Here is a 20,000-nt window from a genome sequence, read left to right as displayed (position 1 = left end):
AAATGTTATTAGGCCAGCATGAGCATCGTAATTATTTTTAGATAAGATTTTGGAGAATAAGTAAGTAAACTTGTGCACAAAACAGTTTGCATGATTGAGTCTAAAGCTGCGAGCAGTAAGTGTGTTACAGCAATCGCCATTTGAGCGTCGATACTTTACTGATACGTAATACCTTCATAATTGCCACGGTTGTATGAATTATTGAGATATGATATGATAAGATAGATAACAAAACCCTTTACAGTATATGTTTGTTTTTAGCGATCAACTCTCCCCCCCATCAGGCTGCAGTGAAAGACATTTCTTCATGCTTTCTTTTTCTCTAAAGTGTTCGACAATGTGTTTGACAGCTACAGATCACAGGAACTATTCGTCCACACACTACTAATTTATCACTGGATCCCCCGAATGCAGCACATCGCCATTCTGAATCAGGACCAGGTCATTAAGAAACTGCACCAGGTTTTAACCATTAGCCTATAATGCTAATTTAAGTGATTAAGTCTAAGACAGCAGGCTCGTAAAGTACTCATAGATCCACACCGTATCTCTACTAACTCTCTGGCACTGATCCTCTTATTGCTAATGACCATCACTGTGTGGCGTACAAAGCGAAGGAGAAAAGTCAGCGCCAGAGCCAAATTTCCAGAGTCCCTGAGTGAACGCCAGCTCTGTTAGAGGGGTTAGAGTATAATAGACATGAACCTAGGCGGTCTCATTATTTCCTCGATCATCGCTCCATCTCTCCTGGAACACACTGGAAGGTGAACGTTGGCAGCCAGATATACGAGGAAAAGCACAAATCATTTAGTTTGTAGTCAGTTTGTATACATTTAAAGCTTAGTGTATGTTTTATAGAGAAGAATATATCATTTATTTTATATGCAGGGAAATTTGTCCTGTTATGCACACTTACTTACACACTGTACTTAAAGGTGTGTGCACGCCTGTTTGTGTGTGCGCGCCTGTTTGTGTGTGCGCGCGCGTTTGTGTGTGTGTGTGTGCGTGTTTGTGTGTGTGTGCACGTTTGTGTGCGTGTTTGTGTGTGTGTGTGCGTTTGTTTGTGTGTGTGTGCGTGTTTGTGTGTGTGTGTACGTGCGTGTGTGTGTGTGTGCGCGTTTGTGTGCGTGCATGTTTGTGCGTGTTTGTGTGTGCGTGTTTGTGTGTGTGCGTGTTTGTGTGTGTGCCTGTTTGTGTGCGTGCGTGTGTGTGTGCTTGATTTTGCCCTCATTGAATTCTCCCCTGCAGCCCTTTATCATTCTTGATTCTCCACTATGACGAAGCTACAGCATGAGTGATGCTGTCTGATCGCTGTCACAACTAAAGCCTATGAGCCGTACATGTGCACTTTTATCACGTATCCTTCCCTTTACTATAAGGCAACACTTTAGGCTGTTTGAACTGGAGGACTTTTTATCCTGATTTATTTATTTATTTTCCATCCTCTTTGCCTGTTCTCATCCTCTCTCAATTTTTGTTTTCATATTCGTCTACTCTTTACAAGTCTGTCTTTTTTTTTTTTTTTTTTTTTATATTATTCCTTTCAAAATTCATCACCTCTCTTTATCTCCCTTTCGTTTTTATCTATCTCCCTTTTTCCCCCTCTGTTGTTCCTCTACTCCAAATCAGTGGCTGTCACACCGGTGATGGGTGCAGCGTTTGTCTTCATGAGTGAAAGAATTTGGGCCAACAATAGAGCTACAAACTCAGCAGCTGCTCAAACATGCAGATGTTGTTTTGGTCGGCCAGTCAGAGAAGTGAGTGATTTTAAAAAGGAGTGTGGGGGTGGTGGGGAGGGGAGGGATTGTGTTTTGACATTAGCTATGAAGATAAATGAGAGATACACAATAGAGTTGGCAGCCGTGAGGTTGGTGGCATCTGAAATGACTCATTCGCAGGGACTTGTATGTAGGGAATGTGGTACATAATCTAAATCTAATAGAAACCCCTTCCTGACTCGTCATCAGTGTGGTGTTAGTGGTGCACAAAGCTATTTAAGAGCGAAGATGTTATCTTTAAATTGCTCCTGTCTGTGCCGCTGAATGGAGCTGAGGATCTGAGGATGGATTACTGGATCTTCACCTTCAGCTGTGAAAGTTAGGTAACTTCATCCAAAAGCACAGCGTAAGCTGAGAAATTCACTGCCGTTCTACCACAACCAGTCTGTTGACCTGTGGGTTGCTCTGCCTGCACGCTGTAGGACAAAATCAAAGCTAGGGCTGGGCGATATGGCTGAAAACTGTATCACAATATTAGTGTTTCATATCAGACGATATCAATAATTATTGATATTTTTTATGACCCATTTAAATTAAAATATTATTTTAAACTTAACCTTCCTCTGATCGTAATCCCCTCAGTTATTAAGACAGAAATGTCAACAAGCAGGAAAACTCTAATAATTATAATGTAAACATAAGTCTAAAGTCACAATGAACACTTAACAATTATCTCTTAACATTTAAGGTGCAAAATGAAAGAAAATGTAAGAAATTTAGTGCAAGTTTAGTGCTAGAAAAGTTCACTAGCTGTTCACCTTCTGGTGAATAAAGTGTTTTGTAAACATAAATAAAACTGAGGTAGACTGAGATACATCTGTAATATAAAAAACAAACCTGATACACTACAGTAACATTGTTTGAAATATAAAACCTGCAGAAATATGAAAAAGTAGCTGACTTTTCCTCTTTTATTTACAATTTCCTCGCTCGCTCTGGCTCATTTTCTGCTCATCAGTCGCCGGTTACTGAAGAGGAATCCAGCAGACCGGCACGAGACGACGATATGGCGCAACCAAACGTTAGCATCTCACTCCCTACGTTGCTAGGTTACCAGAGAGCGAGTGCCTTTGTTAATGCAACCAAACTTGCTTCGCAACCTCTGTTTTCTTTCGGCAAATAAATAAAAAATATCGAACGTTTTATCGAACACATTTTTTATTGATATCGATCATGTGTCTATCGCGATTCATATCGTTATCATTTTATCGCCCAGCCCTACTGAAAGCTGAGGAATATATTTTATTGTGAGAAAGTGATATTCTTGTTCCTGGCTAATCTTGTAGAATGGATTGGCACTCCATCCGGTGTGTCCACTGCCTTAGTGCCCTGGGTACCTTGCGCTAGGCTCCAGGTTCCTCACAACCTTGTGTAAGATGTTTTTGAACGTATAGATAGATGGATGGATAGTTTGAGTTCTGACGTTATGAATCTCATACATGTATTTATGACCTTGTTTTTATTTAATATCATTCTCTTTCCCCAGGTCTTTAGCAGATTTATCAAAAGAAACAAGGCAGCACACGATGTAAGCGAGAACAAGGGCATTACATGTCATACACGATTTCATTTGCTATGCAGAGTCTGAGTTTAGCTCTTTGTGCTATAGAGAATCCTCTCACCTCTCAGCTCTTGCATTAGCCACTAGTGAAAAGCAGAAGCTGTAATTTACTCGCTGAGTGTTGGAGCTCATCCAGCGTCAGCCTTCGTGCACTGGATAATCTACATTCCCTGTTAACACTCATGGCACCTAAGCAGGCTAATCAGCGGTGCTTCTTTCAGGCAGATAAAGGGTGAAGTGGTGAAGCTGTTGTATAGAAGTGGATGAGAGAGTCTACAGTTCCCTGAGAGCTGATTGAGAGTGGGATGGATGGGTGTGTCTTTTTATTATGCCTGAAAAATCCCATGCGTCCGACACACACCTCATCACTCCATTATAGTGCAAAGTGGTTGATCTGAACATTGTTCTAGTCCCACAGTGAAGGGCTGTGGTCACACAAGTTCAGCGTGATCATTAGTACGTAGGTAGCTTCGCTATAACATTTACATAGGCTTTCTATATTATTTAAGTTTTAAAGCTGGTCAAGATTCTCAGCTATTTGGTGTGAGGAAGACAATTGCCTTGTATCTGAACCGAATGCTCCATTAGTTACTGGTTATCTGAAAAAAAAAATAATACACTTGAAAACTACTAGCTCTGTGGCTGGTAACTGTGTTCTTGCCACGTGATGCTTTCTAATATCTTGCAAAACACATAGACAGAATCCACATGGGGAAAAAAGGAGATGTGTGGAAAGAAGCTTGTGTCTGATGAGCCTTAAAAAAAGGAACGAGCTCATTTTGTAATGCTACGGCTAATCGGCACAACCTTGGCTAACTTTGTCATTCAGAATCACAAAACCTCCATTTCATGGTTTCGTTTCCTTTTTTTTTTTTTTTTACATCCTGTATGTCGAATAAAATGCTCTTTTACTGCAGTGCAGGATTCATCGATACATTATTCAGAAACTACACAATGCCTTTGGACATAGATGTGTGTAGATTTCACACAGAGTGTTTAGGATCATCTCTCACTCACTGCCGGATTAAGGGATTGCTGTAGGCAAGAAGAGATTATTCCCTGTGTGTGTGTGTGTGTGTGTGTGTGTACATGGTTGTGTAGGGAGTAGACACTAATTTATCTGCCTGTATTTGGCAGTGGTGAATGGGTCATTACTCTTACTTCAGCAGCTAAGAGCCAGTGATCAGGCTTTTGTGTCATTCCAGTACTTCCTTTGTAGTTTATTTCAGCTACTGGCTTAAGAGTAAACTTGATCTTGGTGTTGTTTTAAAGCTTTAACAAACATTCACCGGGTAAATAAATCCTCATTAGTAAGCCGTTGTAAACAAACCAGAATTAAACAGCTGGGTGCTTATTAAAATGCCACCAAGCTCCAACTACCTCCTTTTAATATAATTCAGCATTTTACACGCAGTTTAGCTTTAAGAAGAACTTACGACTTCCAATGTTGGGTCCCATTCCGTGTAGTTTATAGATACGTTTTAATGATACATCAAATACCCAGAAACTACAAAACACGCAAAACAAACACAGCAATGTGCCAGACTCAAATGAGGAAATAAATCGTACAGTTATTCCAGTGGGCAAGTAAAATGCTTCAGCATGCATCTCATTACTCTGTTAACCTCAAAAACAAAGCTAAAAAGCTAATTCATATCAAGCTAGCTAGTTTAGTCTATTAAAGGTGCGGTCTTCGATGTTTGAAAGCCAATGTTGACATTTGAAATCACCAAAACAAACACGTCCCTAACCCAAATGGGTCCCACCCCTGTATTGATAGCTCCGCCCACACATACATACGTAACCCAGGCAACTAATGGAAAGAAATGTGTCTTTATCATAGCTGAAGGGAAGAACAATACGATTGAGATAAGCAAACAAGCAAAAATGACACACAAGCATAATCATGTAAAGGACAAAGACATATATTAGTTCTGTGTAACAAAACAAAACCAACGTTACTCACCTATCGAGAAGGAAAAAAGCACCTCGGCGTCTTAAGTAAAGTTGGTCACATATTCACAGATTGGAGTTTCCCGAGTCAATAACTCCTGAGCTAAACACTGTTACTACACAAAACACGGTTGTAGCTGCGTCTCTACATTACTACGATAGAAAAGAGGTGTTATTTGTGTAGTAACAGTGTTTAGCTCAGGAGTTATTGACTCAGGAAACTCCAATCTGTGAATATGTGACCAACTTCCTGCTCCTTCAGTTCTCTCCAGCGCTGGAAAGCTGATCCTATATTAACACGTCCTACTTCTTACCTTATCGTAAGCCTTTCTTCACTTTCTTTCTTTGTTTTTATCCTCCATGTCAATGTTAAATCCGCTTTGTCACACATGCGCACTGAACACTCTCTCCGCCCATATTGACAAGACCCGCCCCTTTCTGCTCATTGGCTACATGTTAGTTTTGTTTTTGTTTTGTTTTGTTGTTGTTGTTGTCGTTTCGACTCAGTTTTCTGAAGCATTTCTCAAACATTGCAGACCCCACCTTTAAAGTAGGGTACATTCTTCTTTGTTATAAAACAGATCCAAAATCTGATTGGCTGAGCTGTGTTTGTTGTAACAATCATCTGCAAGTCATCTGCGTCCCCATAGAGCAGCCTTTCTCTGTTATGTTGCTTAGCAACCAAAGTTTACCATTAACAGATGACATTGCGGCAGAAGGTTTACTCGCAAATGTCATTAATAATAAATATAATTAGAACGTGTGTTAGTAGATGTGCAACAGTGTGGTTTTAAACCTGTGTGTGTGTCAGACTTCATAAAGGAGGAAAGATTAGTGAGTGAACACATTTAATACCAGCAGGTGTGTAGTTAACCCAGGAACAAACACACACGTCCTGCTGTTGACCAAAGCTGCTCCTGCTGAGCCCATGGAGGAAAAGACGTCGATTATTCAGGAGACAACATGATTTCTTCTACTTTATCAGCTTGTGACACATTTTATGTCGGTGGTTAAACTTTGTGGGTTTCTTATATTCAGAACTCACATATTTTTGTGTTTGTGAAGGTTAACACGGAGCCTACAGACAAGAAAGTGAGCCTAATAAATGAAAGATTGTGCACTGTGACGATGATAAAAATAATTATAATAATAAAATTAGACTTGGAATCTTACAGATGTGTAAAGACCGGGGGGTTATTTGTTACTCAGGGACATACACGGGCATTATTTGCTTCATTCTAGTGGTTTGGGACTCTCAGGACGTCCTTCTTCCCCCTTCATTGTACTTATTGTGCCTTAATTGCAGCAGTTTGTCTCTGTTCAGGGAACATTTCCAGAGGCGATTTTATTTGTCTAAAGCAGTTGTCTCTATGCGGAGTCACAGCAGCGTCATGCCCACAGGGTTTAGCATCCATTTTCACTGGAAGGTCAAACCGGCAGATCCGCAGAGAGACTGAGAGACGGGATGAATGTGAGTACACGGATATCACCCAGTGTTTCCTCGAGACTCTGTTCCACAGCTCCATCCAGAGATGTTCATGTGTTTCAGGGGTCGATAATGATGAATTCATTAGCCAGGCCAATGGGAAAATAAAAGCTCTGCTGTGATGCCCAGTTTTATATTTTGACTCAGGAAAAAAAAGTGAATTTTTAGAGACTAAGAGAAATAAACATTGAGAAATAAACACTGACTATGAGTACAATGGCTCTCTAATGTCTACACACGCCTGTAACATTGGCAGATTTTTGTGATGTAAAATATCTAACCAAGCTAAAGTCTGGTTAGATCATTCAAAAACATTGACCTTTTGATGATGCCATTCCACTGTCATGCTGAAAGGGGACTTCTTTTCCATCAAGGCTGGAAACTTTCCATGGGAATTAACTGAGAATTTAATAAAAATGCAGAGTTGCCTATAACAAGGAACTTTAAATGTCGTTAAAAAAAAATCTTGCATCATAATTGTGTTTAAAACAACAAGATTTAATGCAATTTAAGTTGAATTTGTACCCTGTATTCCTCGGTCACTTGCACACAGCACACTGCTTACTGGAGGGCCATTGAGGCCAAACCCCCTGCATGTACTTGCATTCTTCAATAACATGCACAGTAACACTATTTTAGGGTCATTTAACTAGTTGCTTATTACCATGAATATTAATAGAATATTGGCTATTTATTAGTACTTATTAAGCACATATTAGTGCCTTAATCTGCATTCTTAATTGTACCCAATACTTAATTTACTGGGTACAGTAAAGTTTACCCTAAACTTAATAACTACCTTACTAACACTTAATAAGCAGTAAATTAGGAGTTTTATGGCCAAACAAAATGTTTGTATATGATATAGTTTCTATAAATTTCCCTATATTTCCAAATAATTACCATAAATTCCTGTAAATTCCCGTAAAGTTTCCAATTTGGAATATTTCCAAAATTCCCCAGATTTAGTTCCCACGGAAATTTACCGGAAATGTACCAGAAACTTTCCGCCCCTTTGCAACCCCAATCTTATGGTAACCCAACTTTCAGCCCTAAAGCATGACGCTGCAATAACAATGCTGCATTGTGGGGATGATGTTCTTTTGGTGATGTGCACTGGTTTGCACCAAGCTTCAATGTTTTTTTTGTGAGAATAGGCTCCTGTTTAACTGCCCTACACCAAAGCCCAGACATGTAAAGAATATGCAAGATTGTTGACACGTGCTGAGAGTAATCAGTACTTCTCTGGTCCTTTTTATACATTTTTAGTAGTGGTGGTGGTGTTATGGGCCTCCATTTTTTCATTGGTTTCAGCAGTTAGATAAATCCAAGAAGATGTGAAGATAATCCTACATAAACTGCTCATCTTTATTCGGGGCTAATTAGAATCATTTTATTGGTGATAGATGTATTCTAATTACGTAAATTAACATGAAACTGAATGTGATCTACATGACTGACCCTTTCTAGTTTGCTAATGAAGTAAATCAAAACTGAAATAATAACCAAATTTAAATAAACACAATTCACCATTAGCATGAATCTGACCAACTGCATTAGCTACTCTAATCAGTGATAGTTTAACCTGACATTAGCAAAGAAAACAGGCTAATTCTAGGTAAACATTGCCAGGTAAAATGAGCAAGTTAGCAAAAATTTTCTAATAAGATGGCCTTTATGTCTTTTTACATTTTTTTAGTTTTTTTAGTTTATAAATCATTTATATTTATTTGTATGCTTATTGTATTAGTAGTAGTTTAGTATTACTTTTGAAAAAAAGTATTAAAAATTAAGTAAAGTGTAAAAATGTTGGGACTCTGATCAGTTCTGCTGTCGGACAGTTTGACATAAGAAATGAATGGAGAACGTGATTAGAGTTTTGGCCAGGATCGGTCCAGATGGCACCTCGCTCTGGGCTTGTACACAGCTTTTTCCTTTTGCTTTTACTCTCATGGCATTTCTTTTCAATTTGGCACTGCTACTGGATTCAGTTTGCCTATGCTAGCAACTTTGTACCTTTGCCTCTGCTCTTCATGTCCCCTGCTCTTCATATCTGATGTCTTATTCATTACCACAGTTCCTCAAATATTGAGGACGATGTCAGCAATTCAGTCAAAATCATACCCATTTATTTAGTCTCTTAAACATATTAAATATGTTTATATAAAAATAAAACAAGGTATATTGAAGACTTTGTTACTACATTTACAGCATTTAGCAGACGCTCTTATCCAGAGCGACGTACATAAGTGCTTAAATCTCTATCATTGAATCATTAATGCTGGTTCACTAAGTTACATACTTAAGATACCATGAGTTTAAAACATTGTTCAAAGTTACACTGAAAAAGGTTTCTTTTTTTTTGTTTTTGTTTTTTTTTTATAAATGCAAAAGATAAGGAAAGAAGTGCTAGTTGAAGTGTTTCCTGAATAAGTAGGTCTTCAACCGCCGCTTGAAAATAGCCAGTGACTCAGCTGTCCGGACCTCTAGGGGAAGTTCATTCCACCACCTTGGTGCCAGAACAGAGAAGTGTCTTGTAGTATACTTGCCTCTTACCCTGAGAGATGGTGGAACCAGTCAAGCAGTGCTGTAGATCGGAGGGTGTGTGGTGCAGTGTGAGGAGTGATGAGGGCTTTGAGGTAAGAGGGAGCTGGTCCGTTTTTGGCTTTGTAGGCCAGCATCAGTGTTTTGAATCTGATGTGTGCAGCTACCGGAAGCCAGTGGAGGAACACAGTAGTGAGGTGGTATGCGAGAACTTTTGCAGGTTGAAAACAAGCCATGCAGCTGCATTTTGGATCATTTGCAGAGGACGGATTGCACTCATAGCGCAGTGCGTTGCAGTAATCCAGTGTAGAAATGACAAGAGACTGAACAAGTACCTGAGCAGCCTGTGTGGACAAAAATGGCCGAATCCTTCTAATGTTGTAGAGAAGAAACCGACATTAGCGAGTCACATTAGCAACATGAGAGGAAAAGGACAGTTGATTGTCCATGTTAATCCCAAGGTTGTGAGCTGTGGCTGAAGGGAACAGATCGTTGTGCAAGGATATAGCAAGATCATGACCTGGGGATGAATCATCTGGGATTAACAGCAGTTCAGTTTTGCTAGGATTGAGCTTTAACTGATAAGTAGTCATCCATGATGATATTTCTGCCAGACATGCTGAGATCCGAACAGAAGCTGTGGTATCTGAGGGTGGGAAAGAGAAGATAAGTTGTGTATCATCAGCATAGCAGTGGTAAGAGAACCCATGTGAGGAAATAACTTCACCAAGAGAGTGAGTATACAGGGAGAAAAGAAGAGGACCAAGTACAGTGCCCTGTGGAACACCTGTGTTACTATAGTTACTATACTATACTGTAGTTACAATTGTTTGTATTATAAGTTTTATTATAAAAAATTAGCCTAAATTAGCATATAGTATAAACAGAATCAGGTTTATTTCCAGGTACAGTAAAGTTTACATGTACCGGAATTTGTCTTGGTGTGTTGGTGGTGCATAGTAATAATAAAGAAGCAGCATAAATATAAGAAACAAAGGTTACAAATAGAAAAAAATGTGTATGAGTATAAAGATTTACAAAAAAAAAGAAAAGAAAAAAAACAATTTGATGGAAATAAAAATAGCAACAGTAATTGTTCATTTGTGCAGTATGTGCAACGTGCCCAGTGCAAATGTCCATTAAAATGTTACATACATTGCAACTGAAAAACTAACTGTAAATTGGTGCAGGATACATAAAAGTGGACCAGTGCAAATGCTCGCAGTTCGAGGAAGGAAGGTGCATTATAATGTATTTTATTTGTAATTATATAATGTTTGAGTGTAAGCGTATAGATAATGCTCGTGTTTCACTATCACCAAAAAACATCATATTAATGGAAAATCCAATGTAGGAAACATGTCAGCTTAGAATTCCATGCAAGTATTCTTTGCACAATTGAAGCTCATATATGGATTATACATATCCCAGTTTTTCAGGTTCAACCTTTACTTTAATGTTTGCTTTTTGTACTTGCGTCTTATCCCCACACACACTATGGTGTTTGCATAGCCAGTAGGCACAGAAATAGTCTACTTGTCCACATATGGGAGTTTGTGCACGGTTTGATTTATGGGAACAGATTTTCACATCCAGAAACATTTCAGTGCAGTTTGATCATTATGACCTTTCTGAGAGGAAAAAAAAAACACATGATGGGGTTTAATAGTTCCTGTTTATGACAGCTATAATTATGTTAAGTGAATTCAATAAAGCCTTGTTTCCGTTGTTCCATGGTGTCCTTTCCATGTGCAAATATGTCGCACATCAGCACAACACATTGAGAGGAAATTATCTGTCTCTTCCACATACATGATCTCACAGATGCCCAGGTGACTGGCTAGTGTCGAGATGACATTGTGGGTGTGTTTGTGCCTGGTTCTGGCAGTGCGATGCTGAGATGGAGTCTGCACCACTATTTCTAGTCCACTATTTCTCCAGGGAGTTTTCAGTGTACTGGAGTGGGAGTGAGTCAGTAAGGGTATGCAAGGCAACAAAAGTTTTTTTCTTCAACAAACAACACTTTTATCTCCCTCTGAGCCATATCCAGCTGTGGAGAGTCAGAGTAATCAGTGGATTCCAGCTGTGCATGATTGAACCGTGCTCAGCCTCAGGTCCATATTCATTTATTAGAGTTTTGGTTGAAAGAGCTGTCCTTGGTGCTGAAGTCAGTCATGCTGTTTTGCACATCAAATCCCCAAACATTACAATACTACAGACAAAAAAAGAAAACAGGAAGTTATTTTATTTCAAAACACAACAATACACTCCGTGTGTAAAGCTCCAAACATCTATCACCATCTTATGCAGGAGAGCTTTACTTCATTGCAGGTCTTTCAGACACATTCCTATAATAAGCTTGGTACTCAGACAGACCTGGTGACAGGACCCACTGTAATGCCCTCGGGCATGTTAGACCATCCAACACAATAATAAAAACACATCGATTTAGCTCAGTTTCTTACCACAAACCTGACAGATTCGACTTGGTGAGGTCATGAGGTCACTGTGTTTCTCCAGGAGTCATAGTCAGTGCTGTGTTGTTTTCTACTGTGATTTTTTTTTTACTGTGGTCAGAGGAGTGGTTTGGTTTTTTATGCTTTTTCCTTGAAAAGCAATAAAAAATGAGCTGAAATAATTTTTTTGGAAAATGTAATCAAGTGAATTACTCACCATGGGGAAAAAAGGGTAGTTCCATATCAGTCTCGATCATAGAGTAGACTGACTAAGGCACGGCTTCTTGGATCTCCTATTAGATATCACAGAATGTATCTTTAGTCCTTCTCTCAAGGTCGCCTCACTAACCATGAACATTGTCTTTCCTTTGTTTTTATTTGTCACGTTGTTGAATGCTGCCACCATGACAGTCTGCTGACAATGCTGGAAAAAAAAATATTACCAATTCACCAATCTAATGTTGCATATCCCTGAGCTTGAGGGAGACGTTATCTGGTCTCTACAGCACAAGATCTTGCCAATGATGTTCTTTGGCTGAAAGGGAAAAGCAGTGCTGGCTACACCGACCTGAACTGCCTTCATTAACTCACCATTATTTTAAGGGATGCTGCTCTTACCCTGAAGTTTAAACATATTAAACACTTACAAGATCTTTTCTGCTGTGGTGGAATTTTTTTCAGTCTACAATGTAAGTGGGTTCTTGGTGAAGTTTTGATTCTGCGTTATTACAGTCTTTGATTTCAGCAGACGAGATGACATTTTCATTTTATCACCACTTTCACCTAAATGAACTGGGAGGCTGTAAAATATCTGGCATTTATATAAATTCAGTAGGCAGTGACCAGGACAGAGGAGCATCTGATTTTTAAATGCCATCAGTATTTAAAAAAAAAAAATAAAATTTAGTTAAGGTCAAAAGTTTACAAACAACTAATAGATATTCAAGCTAATTTTTTTAGTCCATATATTTCATACTGAACATTTCCTGTATTAAGTCAATCAGGTTATGTATTTAAACCTCAAAATAACAGCAGAGAGACAGATTTATTCTAGATTTTTAAAAAGTCCATCTCATCCAGGGTATCCCTCTCTCTGTGCCTTAAAGGTGGGGTCTCCGTTGTTTGAAAGCCAATGTTGACATATAAAATCACCAAAACAAACACACCCCTAACCCAAATGGGTCCCACCCCTGTATTGATAGCTCCGCCCACACATACATACGTAACTCAGGCAACTAATGGACAGAAATGTGTCTTTATCATAGCTGAAGTGAAGAACAATACGATTGCAGATAAACAAACAAGCAAAAATGACACACAAGCATAATCATGTAAAGGACAAAGGCATATATTAGTTCTGTGTAACAAAACAAAACCAACGTTACTCACCTATCGAGAAGGAAAAAAGCGCCTCGGCGTCTTAAGTAAAGTTGGTCACATATTCACAGATTGGAGTTTCCTGAGTCAATAACTCCTGAGCTAAACACTGTTACTACACAAAACACGGTTGTAGCTGCGTCTCTACATTACTACGATAGAAAAGTGAATATGTGACCAACTTCCTGCTCCTTCAGTTCTCTCCAGCGCTGGAAAGCTGATCCTATATTAACACGTCCTACTTCTTACCTTATCGTAAGTCTTTCTTCTCTTTCTTTCTTTGTTTTTATCCTCCATGTCAATGTTAAAACCGCTTTCTGCTAATGTCACACATGCGCACTGAACACTCTCTCCGCCCATATTGACAAGACACGCCCCTTTCTGCTCATTGGCTACACGTTTGCTTTGTTTTTGTTTTGTTTGTCTTTCCGACTCATTTTCTGAAGCATTTCTCAAACATGGGAGACCCCACTTTTAAGTTCCATGGGACAGGCTCCAGGTTCCTTGCAACCCTGTGTAGGAAAAGATCAACTGTTTTAAAATGATCTCAGATAGGGGCTAAATACCAGACAAAAGAAATTCACGCTAATCTGAAATGTATGGAGATAACAAACAGTGGCTAAAGTGTAAATATTAAACATATTTTTCTGCAGATTTTTGCTCTATACAGATTTTATTATATTTTTAGTGTAAACATTAGAGATGATGAATAGGGCAAACAAAATGTGTTTACGATGGAGGTGTAATGGCTCATATTTATTGCTAAAAAATGAAAAAGCATTACATTCATCTAAAGCTGCTGTGTTGTATTTTTTTTACCTCATAAACTGACCTCACATAAAAGCATTTTGCCCAGAAATACCTAGAGAGAATAAAAATAACAGCCATTTACACTCATTGTAATCAGTCATGTTTTGAGTCACTGTGGCATTAAATCTTGTCCACTGGCATTTAGGCCCTCTGAGAGTGGAGCTATTAAGAGTCCAAACAGTAAGCTGATAAATGAGCCGAGGATGTTGACAGCCAATGCTTATCCAGGATGGATATGGCATGAGCCCATACTCACTTGATGCCGGAATAGAAATGCAAATTGAAGGTCTATGAAATGCCTCACTGAATTGTAAATGTAAAAAAAAAAAAAACGAATGTTGTTTTGCAGGTAAATAAATTCAAGCTTCATTGATTTCTGCTTCTATTAGAAATGCACCAACACTGAACCCGCACCATATTTCTGATACCAATGATTTGGAATTAATACCTTTTAATGTTGTATGTAACACCAGTAGGGTTATAAGTCTTATCTTTACACTAATCCTTATAAATTGACCTTGAAGTTAATGAGCAAAACTCACCATCTGTAATCCACGCTGTGAATCTCATTCAGTCACTTACATGTGTGAGAATGAAAGGGAGGGAAGTGGAACAGTAAGGTTACAGTGTGAAGAGGTGAAGAAGGTACAGGAGTTTAAGTACTTAGGATCAACAGTCCAGAGTAATGGAGAGAGTGGGAAAGAAGTAAAGAAGCGAGTGCAGGCAGGTTGGAATGGGTGGAGGAAGGGGTCAGGAGTTCTGTGTGATGGGAAAATATCAGCGAGAATCAAGGGGAAGGTGAACAGGACGGTGGTGAGACCGGCCGTGCTGTATGGTTTAGAGACAGTGTCACTGAAAAAGAGACAGGGGTCTGGGCTTGAGGTAGCTGAGCTGAAGATGTTGAGGTTCTCTTTGGGTGTGACAAGATTGGACAGGATTAGGAACGAGTACATCAGAGGGACAGCTCATGTTGGACGTTTGGGGGACAAAGTTAGGGAGGACAGATTAAGATGGTTTGGACATGTTCAGAGGAGGGAGAGTGAGTATATTGGTAGGAGAATGTTGGACATGGAGCTGCCAGGCAGGAGGCAAAGAGGAAGGCCAAAGAGGAGGTATATGGATGTAATTAATGAGGATATGAAGCTAGTGGGTGCAAGTGTTGAGGATGCAGAAGACAGGGATAGGTGGAGAGAGATGATTCGCTGTGGGGACCCCTGAAGGGAAAAGCCAAAAGAAGAAGAAGAAGAAGAAGAAATTTTGAATACCATATTTTAAATCTTGCATTTTAACCTCTCATTCCAAAACTCATACTCCAGAACTGCTAAACCAAAACTCGAAGTCTCGCTGTTACTCACGGTCCAAAACTCATGACAGTTCGCTCCTTATAACTGGGGTGATATTTGAACATCTAAATACCTTCTTGTTCATGTGCACATGTGCCTCATATGTAATATGAATGAAGTACCATCGCAAACAGCTGTCTGTACCTGCAACCTTTTACTCTGTGGTTCCTGCTGGTTTGGAGTTCCAAGTTCCAAGCATCAGGGACCAAGGCAGGTTTATCTGCAGTGTTTATCTGCAGTTATTTATAGGTTCATAAATAACTAGCATTTTGTTTACCCCTTTCCAACCTCCAGGGTCAGTGTATATCACATGAATATCCTAGGAAGAGTTTGCAGATACTATCTCCATATTTGTCACAAACGCACATTCCCTGGAGTCTCCAGGCTCCATGAGGAGGAGAGTGGCATGTCATGGTATTACTAGGTTTTTTTAGCCTACTTGTAGGTTGTGGTGAGCCCCAGTGAACCAACGTATGGGCAAAATGACACATGTCTGACAAATGAGGTTGTCCAGCTGTTGGAGCAGATGGTTATGTCTGGATGGACGGTGGAAGGCATGTGACAGGAGTTAAGATGTGTGATCAGGTTACAAAGTTAATTACAAGGTATTACAGACATGCCATTAGATGTCAAATTGTAAGGTTATTGTCAGAGAAACGGAGGTGTCTTCAAGGATAAAAACCCAGACCCAAACACAGGATAGCTAAAATCTATATTTAATACATAAAACATAACACAAAAACCAGGAAGCACTGGGAAAAAGAAAAGAAACCATGAGGAACATGTGTGCAGAGGTGGGAAGGAATTAAGACTATGGCGGGGCAGACACGTGAACACAAGATGTTAACTAAAAAACATGGCACAAGAGACTAAAGTCGTGGCCTAATGGTTAGAGAGTTTGATTCCTAACCCTAAGGTTGTGGGTTCGAGTCTCGGGCCGGCAATACCATGACTGAGGTGCCCTTAAGCATGGCACCGAACCCCCCCAACTGCTCCTCGGGCGCCGGAGCATAAATGGCTGCCCACTTCTCCGGGTGTGTGTTCACGGTGTGTGTGTGTGTTCACTGCTGTGTTTGTGCACTTTGGATGGGTTAAATGCAGAGAACGAAATCTGAGTATGGGTCACCGTACTTAGCCGTATGTCATGTCACTAAAGTTCCAACAGGTAAAAAGTTCCTGACAGTTATAGTGTCATATTTTATACCTACTGTATGTTGCTGGGGTTATTGTTACATGTGAAGTGAAACGGAAGTAACAGTGAAGATCCTATTAGGCCACTTTATAGTGCATATTTCTGATCTGTATTTAACTTGATCTGTGTAACTGAACCTTAATCTGTGCACCTTTTCAGCAAAACCTAATCAGGACAGTTTTGCAGTAGTTTTACACTCTTGCCGCTTATTTCCCTTGTTTTGCAGTGTGTGAGGGCACCGATAACAAGCTCAGCACCCTGTCAGATCTGGACCAGCACTACCACACTCTGCGCAAGTTCTACGAGAACTGCGAGGTAGTGATGGGAAACCTAGAGATCACCAGCATCGAGCGGAACCGCAACCTGAACTTTCTCAAGGTGAGTCACTACAACATTAACCCTAACATCGTGGTCCCTGTTGTATTTGAATGAAAAAACATCCGAAGAACAGTAGTTTCGATGGAAGGCGGTGTATCTAAGCAATTTTTTATTTTTTTTACACAGGCCACTCAGGGACCTTCTGAGTAAAGTGCTGTGAGTTCAGAAGCCTTATATGAGAAAGCCAGGGAAAATAAACTGACAGCCGCTCACACGAACACAAAGCTCTCTGCCTCTCACATGCAGATGACTGACAGCCATCTCGGTTCAAAGAGAGGGATGGGTTAGTGAGAGTGCTTATCACAGGGGAGCACAAGCTAGAAACAGCTCAGAAAGAGACAGAAAGAGAAAGAGAGCTCAAACCTCAGCTCTTTATTCAGTCTTTCTCAAGCCTTTGACAACTTACAATCCAGAGAACTGATATATAGTCGGGTGGCCGGTAATCAAGTTAAATTACCAGCTATTATGAACAAATACACAATCAACCAACAGCTAACAAGTCGTTACAAAACAAAACATAATTTGTGTCTGTACGAGTCATTTTTCTCAAGCGTTAAAGATCTTCTCTAGTTTGTACACCATAGATTTAAAGTATTGTCATTTTATCCCATATTCAAATTGTTTAAGTGGGTGCGTAATAAATAAAAGACCCCAACAAAGACCACAGCACTTTGGCAGCAATTACTTCCTTTTATTTATGAGGTCACGCTTGTTTTCCGTCTGTAAAGTTGCACAAGCTAGTTGTCGTTATCTAGAAAGATGTATAGATGTATAGAAATTGACAGAAAGCATCACAGTATTGAAAGTGGACACTGTGTCCTGTAAGCTGTTACTCTCTAAACCATAAAGTTTTATACCAGTAGAATGAATTTTTTAAACCAGCAGCCGTGTTACTGTACATCAGTCAAAACCTTCAAGTGACCCGAGAGAACGCTGAATTCAACGGCTTTGCGGTGCAGCGTTGTGACTTGAAGTGGAGCTGTGGAAGAGAGCGCTGTAAAGATGCTACCTCATTATCCCACATCAATGTAATGGAGAAAACCTGGACGCCACACGGGTGCCATGAAACCAGGATTAGTATAATTAGCACTCGTTAGGCAGAAATGAGGGAATTGCTATTACCTTGATTCCCAACACCTCCAGGGTTTGTGTTTTCCTTTCCATGCCGCATGAAATTTTATCTGGCATCGTAGCAGTGCCATTTAGTCCACGTGAACGAGAGCAGCTCGAGCGTTTATCGGGAGCTTTTCAGGCGACTATGGCGTTCCTGTAGAAACACAGGTACAGTATAAGCCAATTATAAAACACACACAATTGTTGATACTGTGGAGTTTTTATGAAACAAAACCTTGGTATTTAGAACAATTAATCAAACACAATCAGTTAAAAACGACTCATTAGATGCTCTTATAGTTTATTCTCCAACTGGATGCAAGATACAACGGTTTTATGTCTTCAGCAATCTCTTGGAATGATCATCACACCACAGCCTCACGCTGATGGATTTACTGTACACAGTGAGCCAGGAGATATGAGAACGACGCTCCGTCGCGTTCATTTGTTCATCGGGTGTCAGCTGGGTCGGGATAAATCGCCCCGTCTTTCTTCTGACCAGCTTTTTTCGGAAGCAGAATAAATTAATTTTGTTAAAATAATACAATTTTGAGAGTTGGTGCTTGAGTTAGAGCACAGAATAGGTTTTTGTGTTTGTATTTGATCAACTCTGACATTAACAGGGATAAAGTGTTTACTGCCTGAGGTTTTATTGCGTTTGTCCCACTTACCTTCCTTTCTTCCTCCTGCAAGATTCTCTCATGATTAAAGTTTTGCTAAGGATTCACAAGAACTCAGACGAAGATAAATAAAGTTTTTAAGGATAACATTTAAGGATAGAGGGAGTGGGGTAAGTTTTCAAAAGCTTGTTTATTTAGTTATTTATTTACAAAATGCAAAATTTACTTCTGAATTTTGCATGAGATCCTTTTGGAGCCTCACAGACTGAAAACCGGAAGATAAATCATAAAGACATTTGTAATACAGCGGAATCCATTAATTCTGGAATATACAGTATGATGCAAAGGTTATTTTTTTTTCTTCACAGCGATACACTGAGCGCTAACGAACAGATGTAAAGCAGAGTGCAGCTTTAATAAAGACGTGTTAGACGTGTAGAGCAATCATCTTACAGATAAGCCAGCATGTATATGAAATTCATTCAGCTCATACTGTTAGGACATGACAAGAAGTTTATGCTCATAACTTTCTTCAGATCAAGAGATGGCAAGGAAAAGTTCCTGTGACATCATGAGGAAAAAGTCTTGAGTCAAAAGGGAACCCGGTCTTTTCTGTGGTGTAGAAGAGTAACAAAAATCAGTAAAGTCAACATAAACCCCTTTTCCACCAAAAAGAACCGAGTGCTGGTTCAGAGCTAGTGCTGGTGCTGGTTCAAAGTTGGTTCCACTGGCGAACCTTCTAAGAACCGGTTTGTCGGATTGTATACGTGTCACGTTACACAGCAACGTTAGCGCAGCAGCGACAAACACAAACACGACATCAACGATGGCGGATGTTGCTTTAATGTTAATGCTCATGGCTTTGTGAACCTACATTAACACCCAAACGCGGCGAATCCAACGTGTACGTGCAGCTCCATGTAATCTGTATAAACGGAGGTTGTTATCGAGAAAGTATAATAATGTTATTTTATCATTAACACAGAAAAAAGTTAGCCTTAGCATGTAGCTACTTACTATCATGTGTGCTGATAATGTATCATATCGTATATTGATATGATATCGCATATTACGGTAAAGTAAAAGTGTATTAAACATTAGTATACTTAAGGTACATTATCAAAGGTGCTAACATTAGCCCCGCCCCCAGCCCCGCCCACAGCCCCTGACACAAGCGGTTCTTAAGTCTAGACCAGCAACGTTTTGGTGCTACTTAAGAACCACTTTTCCTGGTTCAGAGCCGGTGCTTTGGGAGTCGAAAAAGAAAGAACTGGTTCTAAATTAGGCTCCGAACCTGCACTCAAACTGCCTCGGTGGAAAAGGGGCATAAATGTGTTGTGAAATAATTGTGAATAAGAGTTTAAGGATGAACACTGGATAGTCTTTATG

General features: G+C 39.7%; 1 protein-coding gene across 2 annotated transcripts in view; it reads left to right on the top strand.

Moving 5' to 3' along the window:
• Window positions 1-20,000, top strand: part of LOC132839428 (receptor tyrosine-protein kinase erbB-4-like) — a 59,068-nt gene that overhangs the window by 5,940 nt on the left and 33,128 nt on the right. For both annotated transcript variants that reach the window (XM_060860393.1, XM_060860392.1), the window contains exon 2: window positions 16,727-16,878. In XM_060860393.1, the coding sequence (XP_060716376.1) occupies window positions 16,727-16,878 (152 nt within the window). The remainder of the gene's footprint in view (window positions 1-16,726; window positions 16,879-20,000) is intronic.

This window comes from Tachysurus vachellii, chromosome 24 (assembly GCF_030014155.1).
Source record: "Tachysurus vachellii isolate PV-2020 chromosome 24, HZAU_Pvac_v1, whole genome shotgun sequence".
Lineage (NCBI taxonomy): Eukaryota > Metazoa > Chordata > Actinopteri > Siluriformes > Bagridae > Tachysurus > Tachysurus vachellii.
The sequence above is the reverse complement of the archived record's forward strand: the minus strand, read 5'-3'. Positions and strand labels throughout refer to the sequence as shown.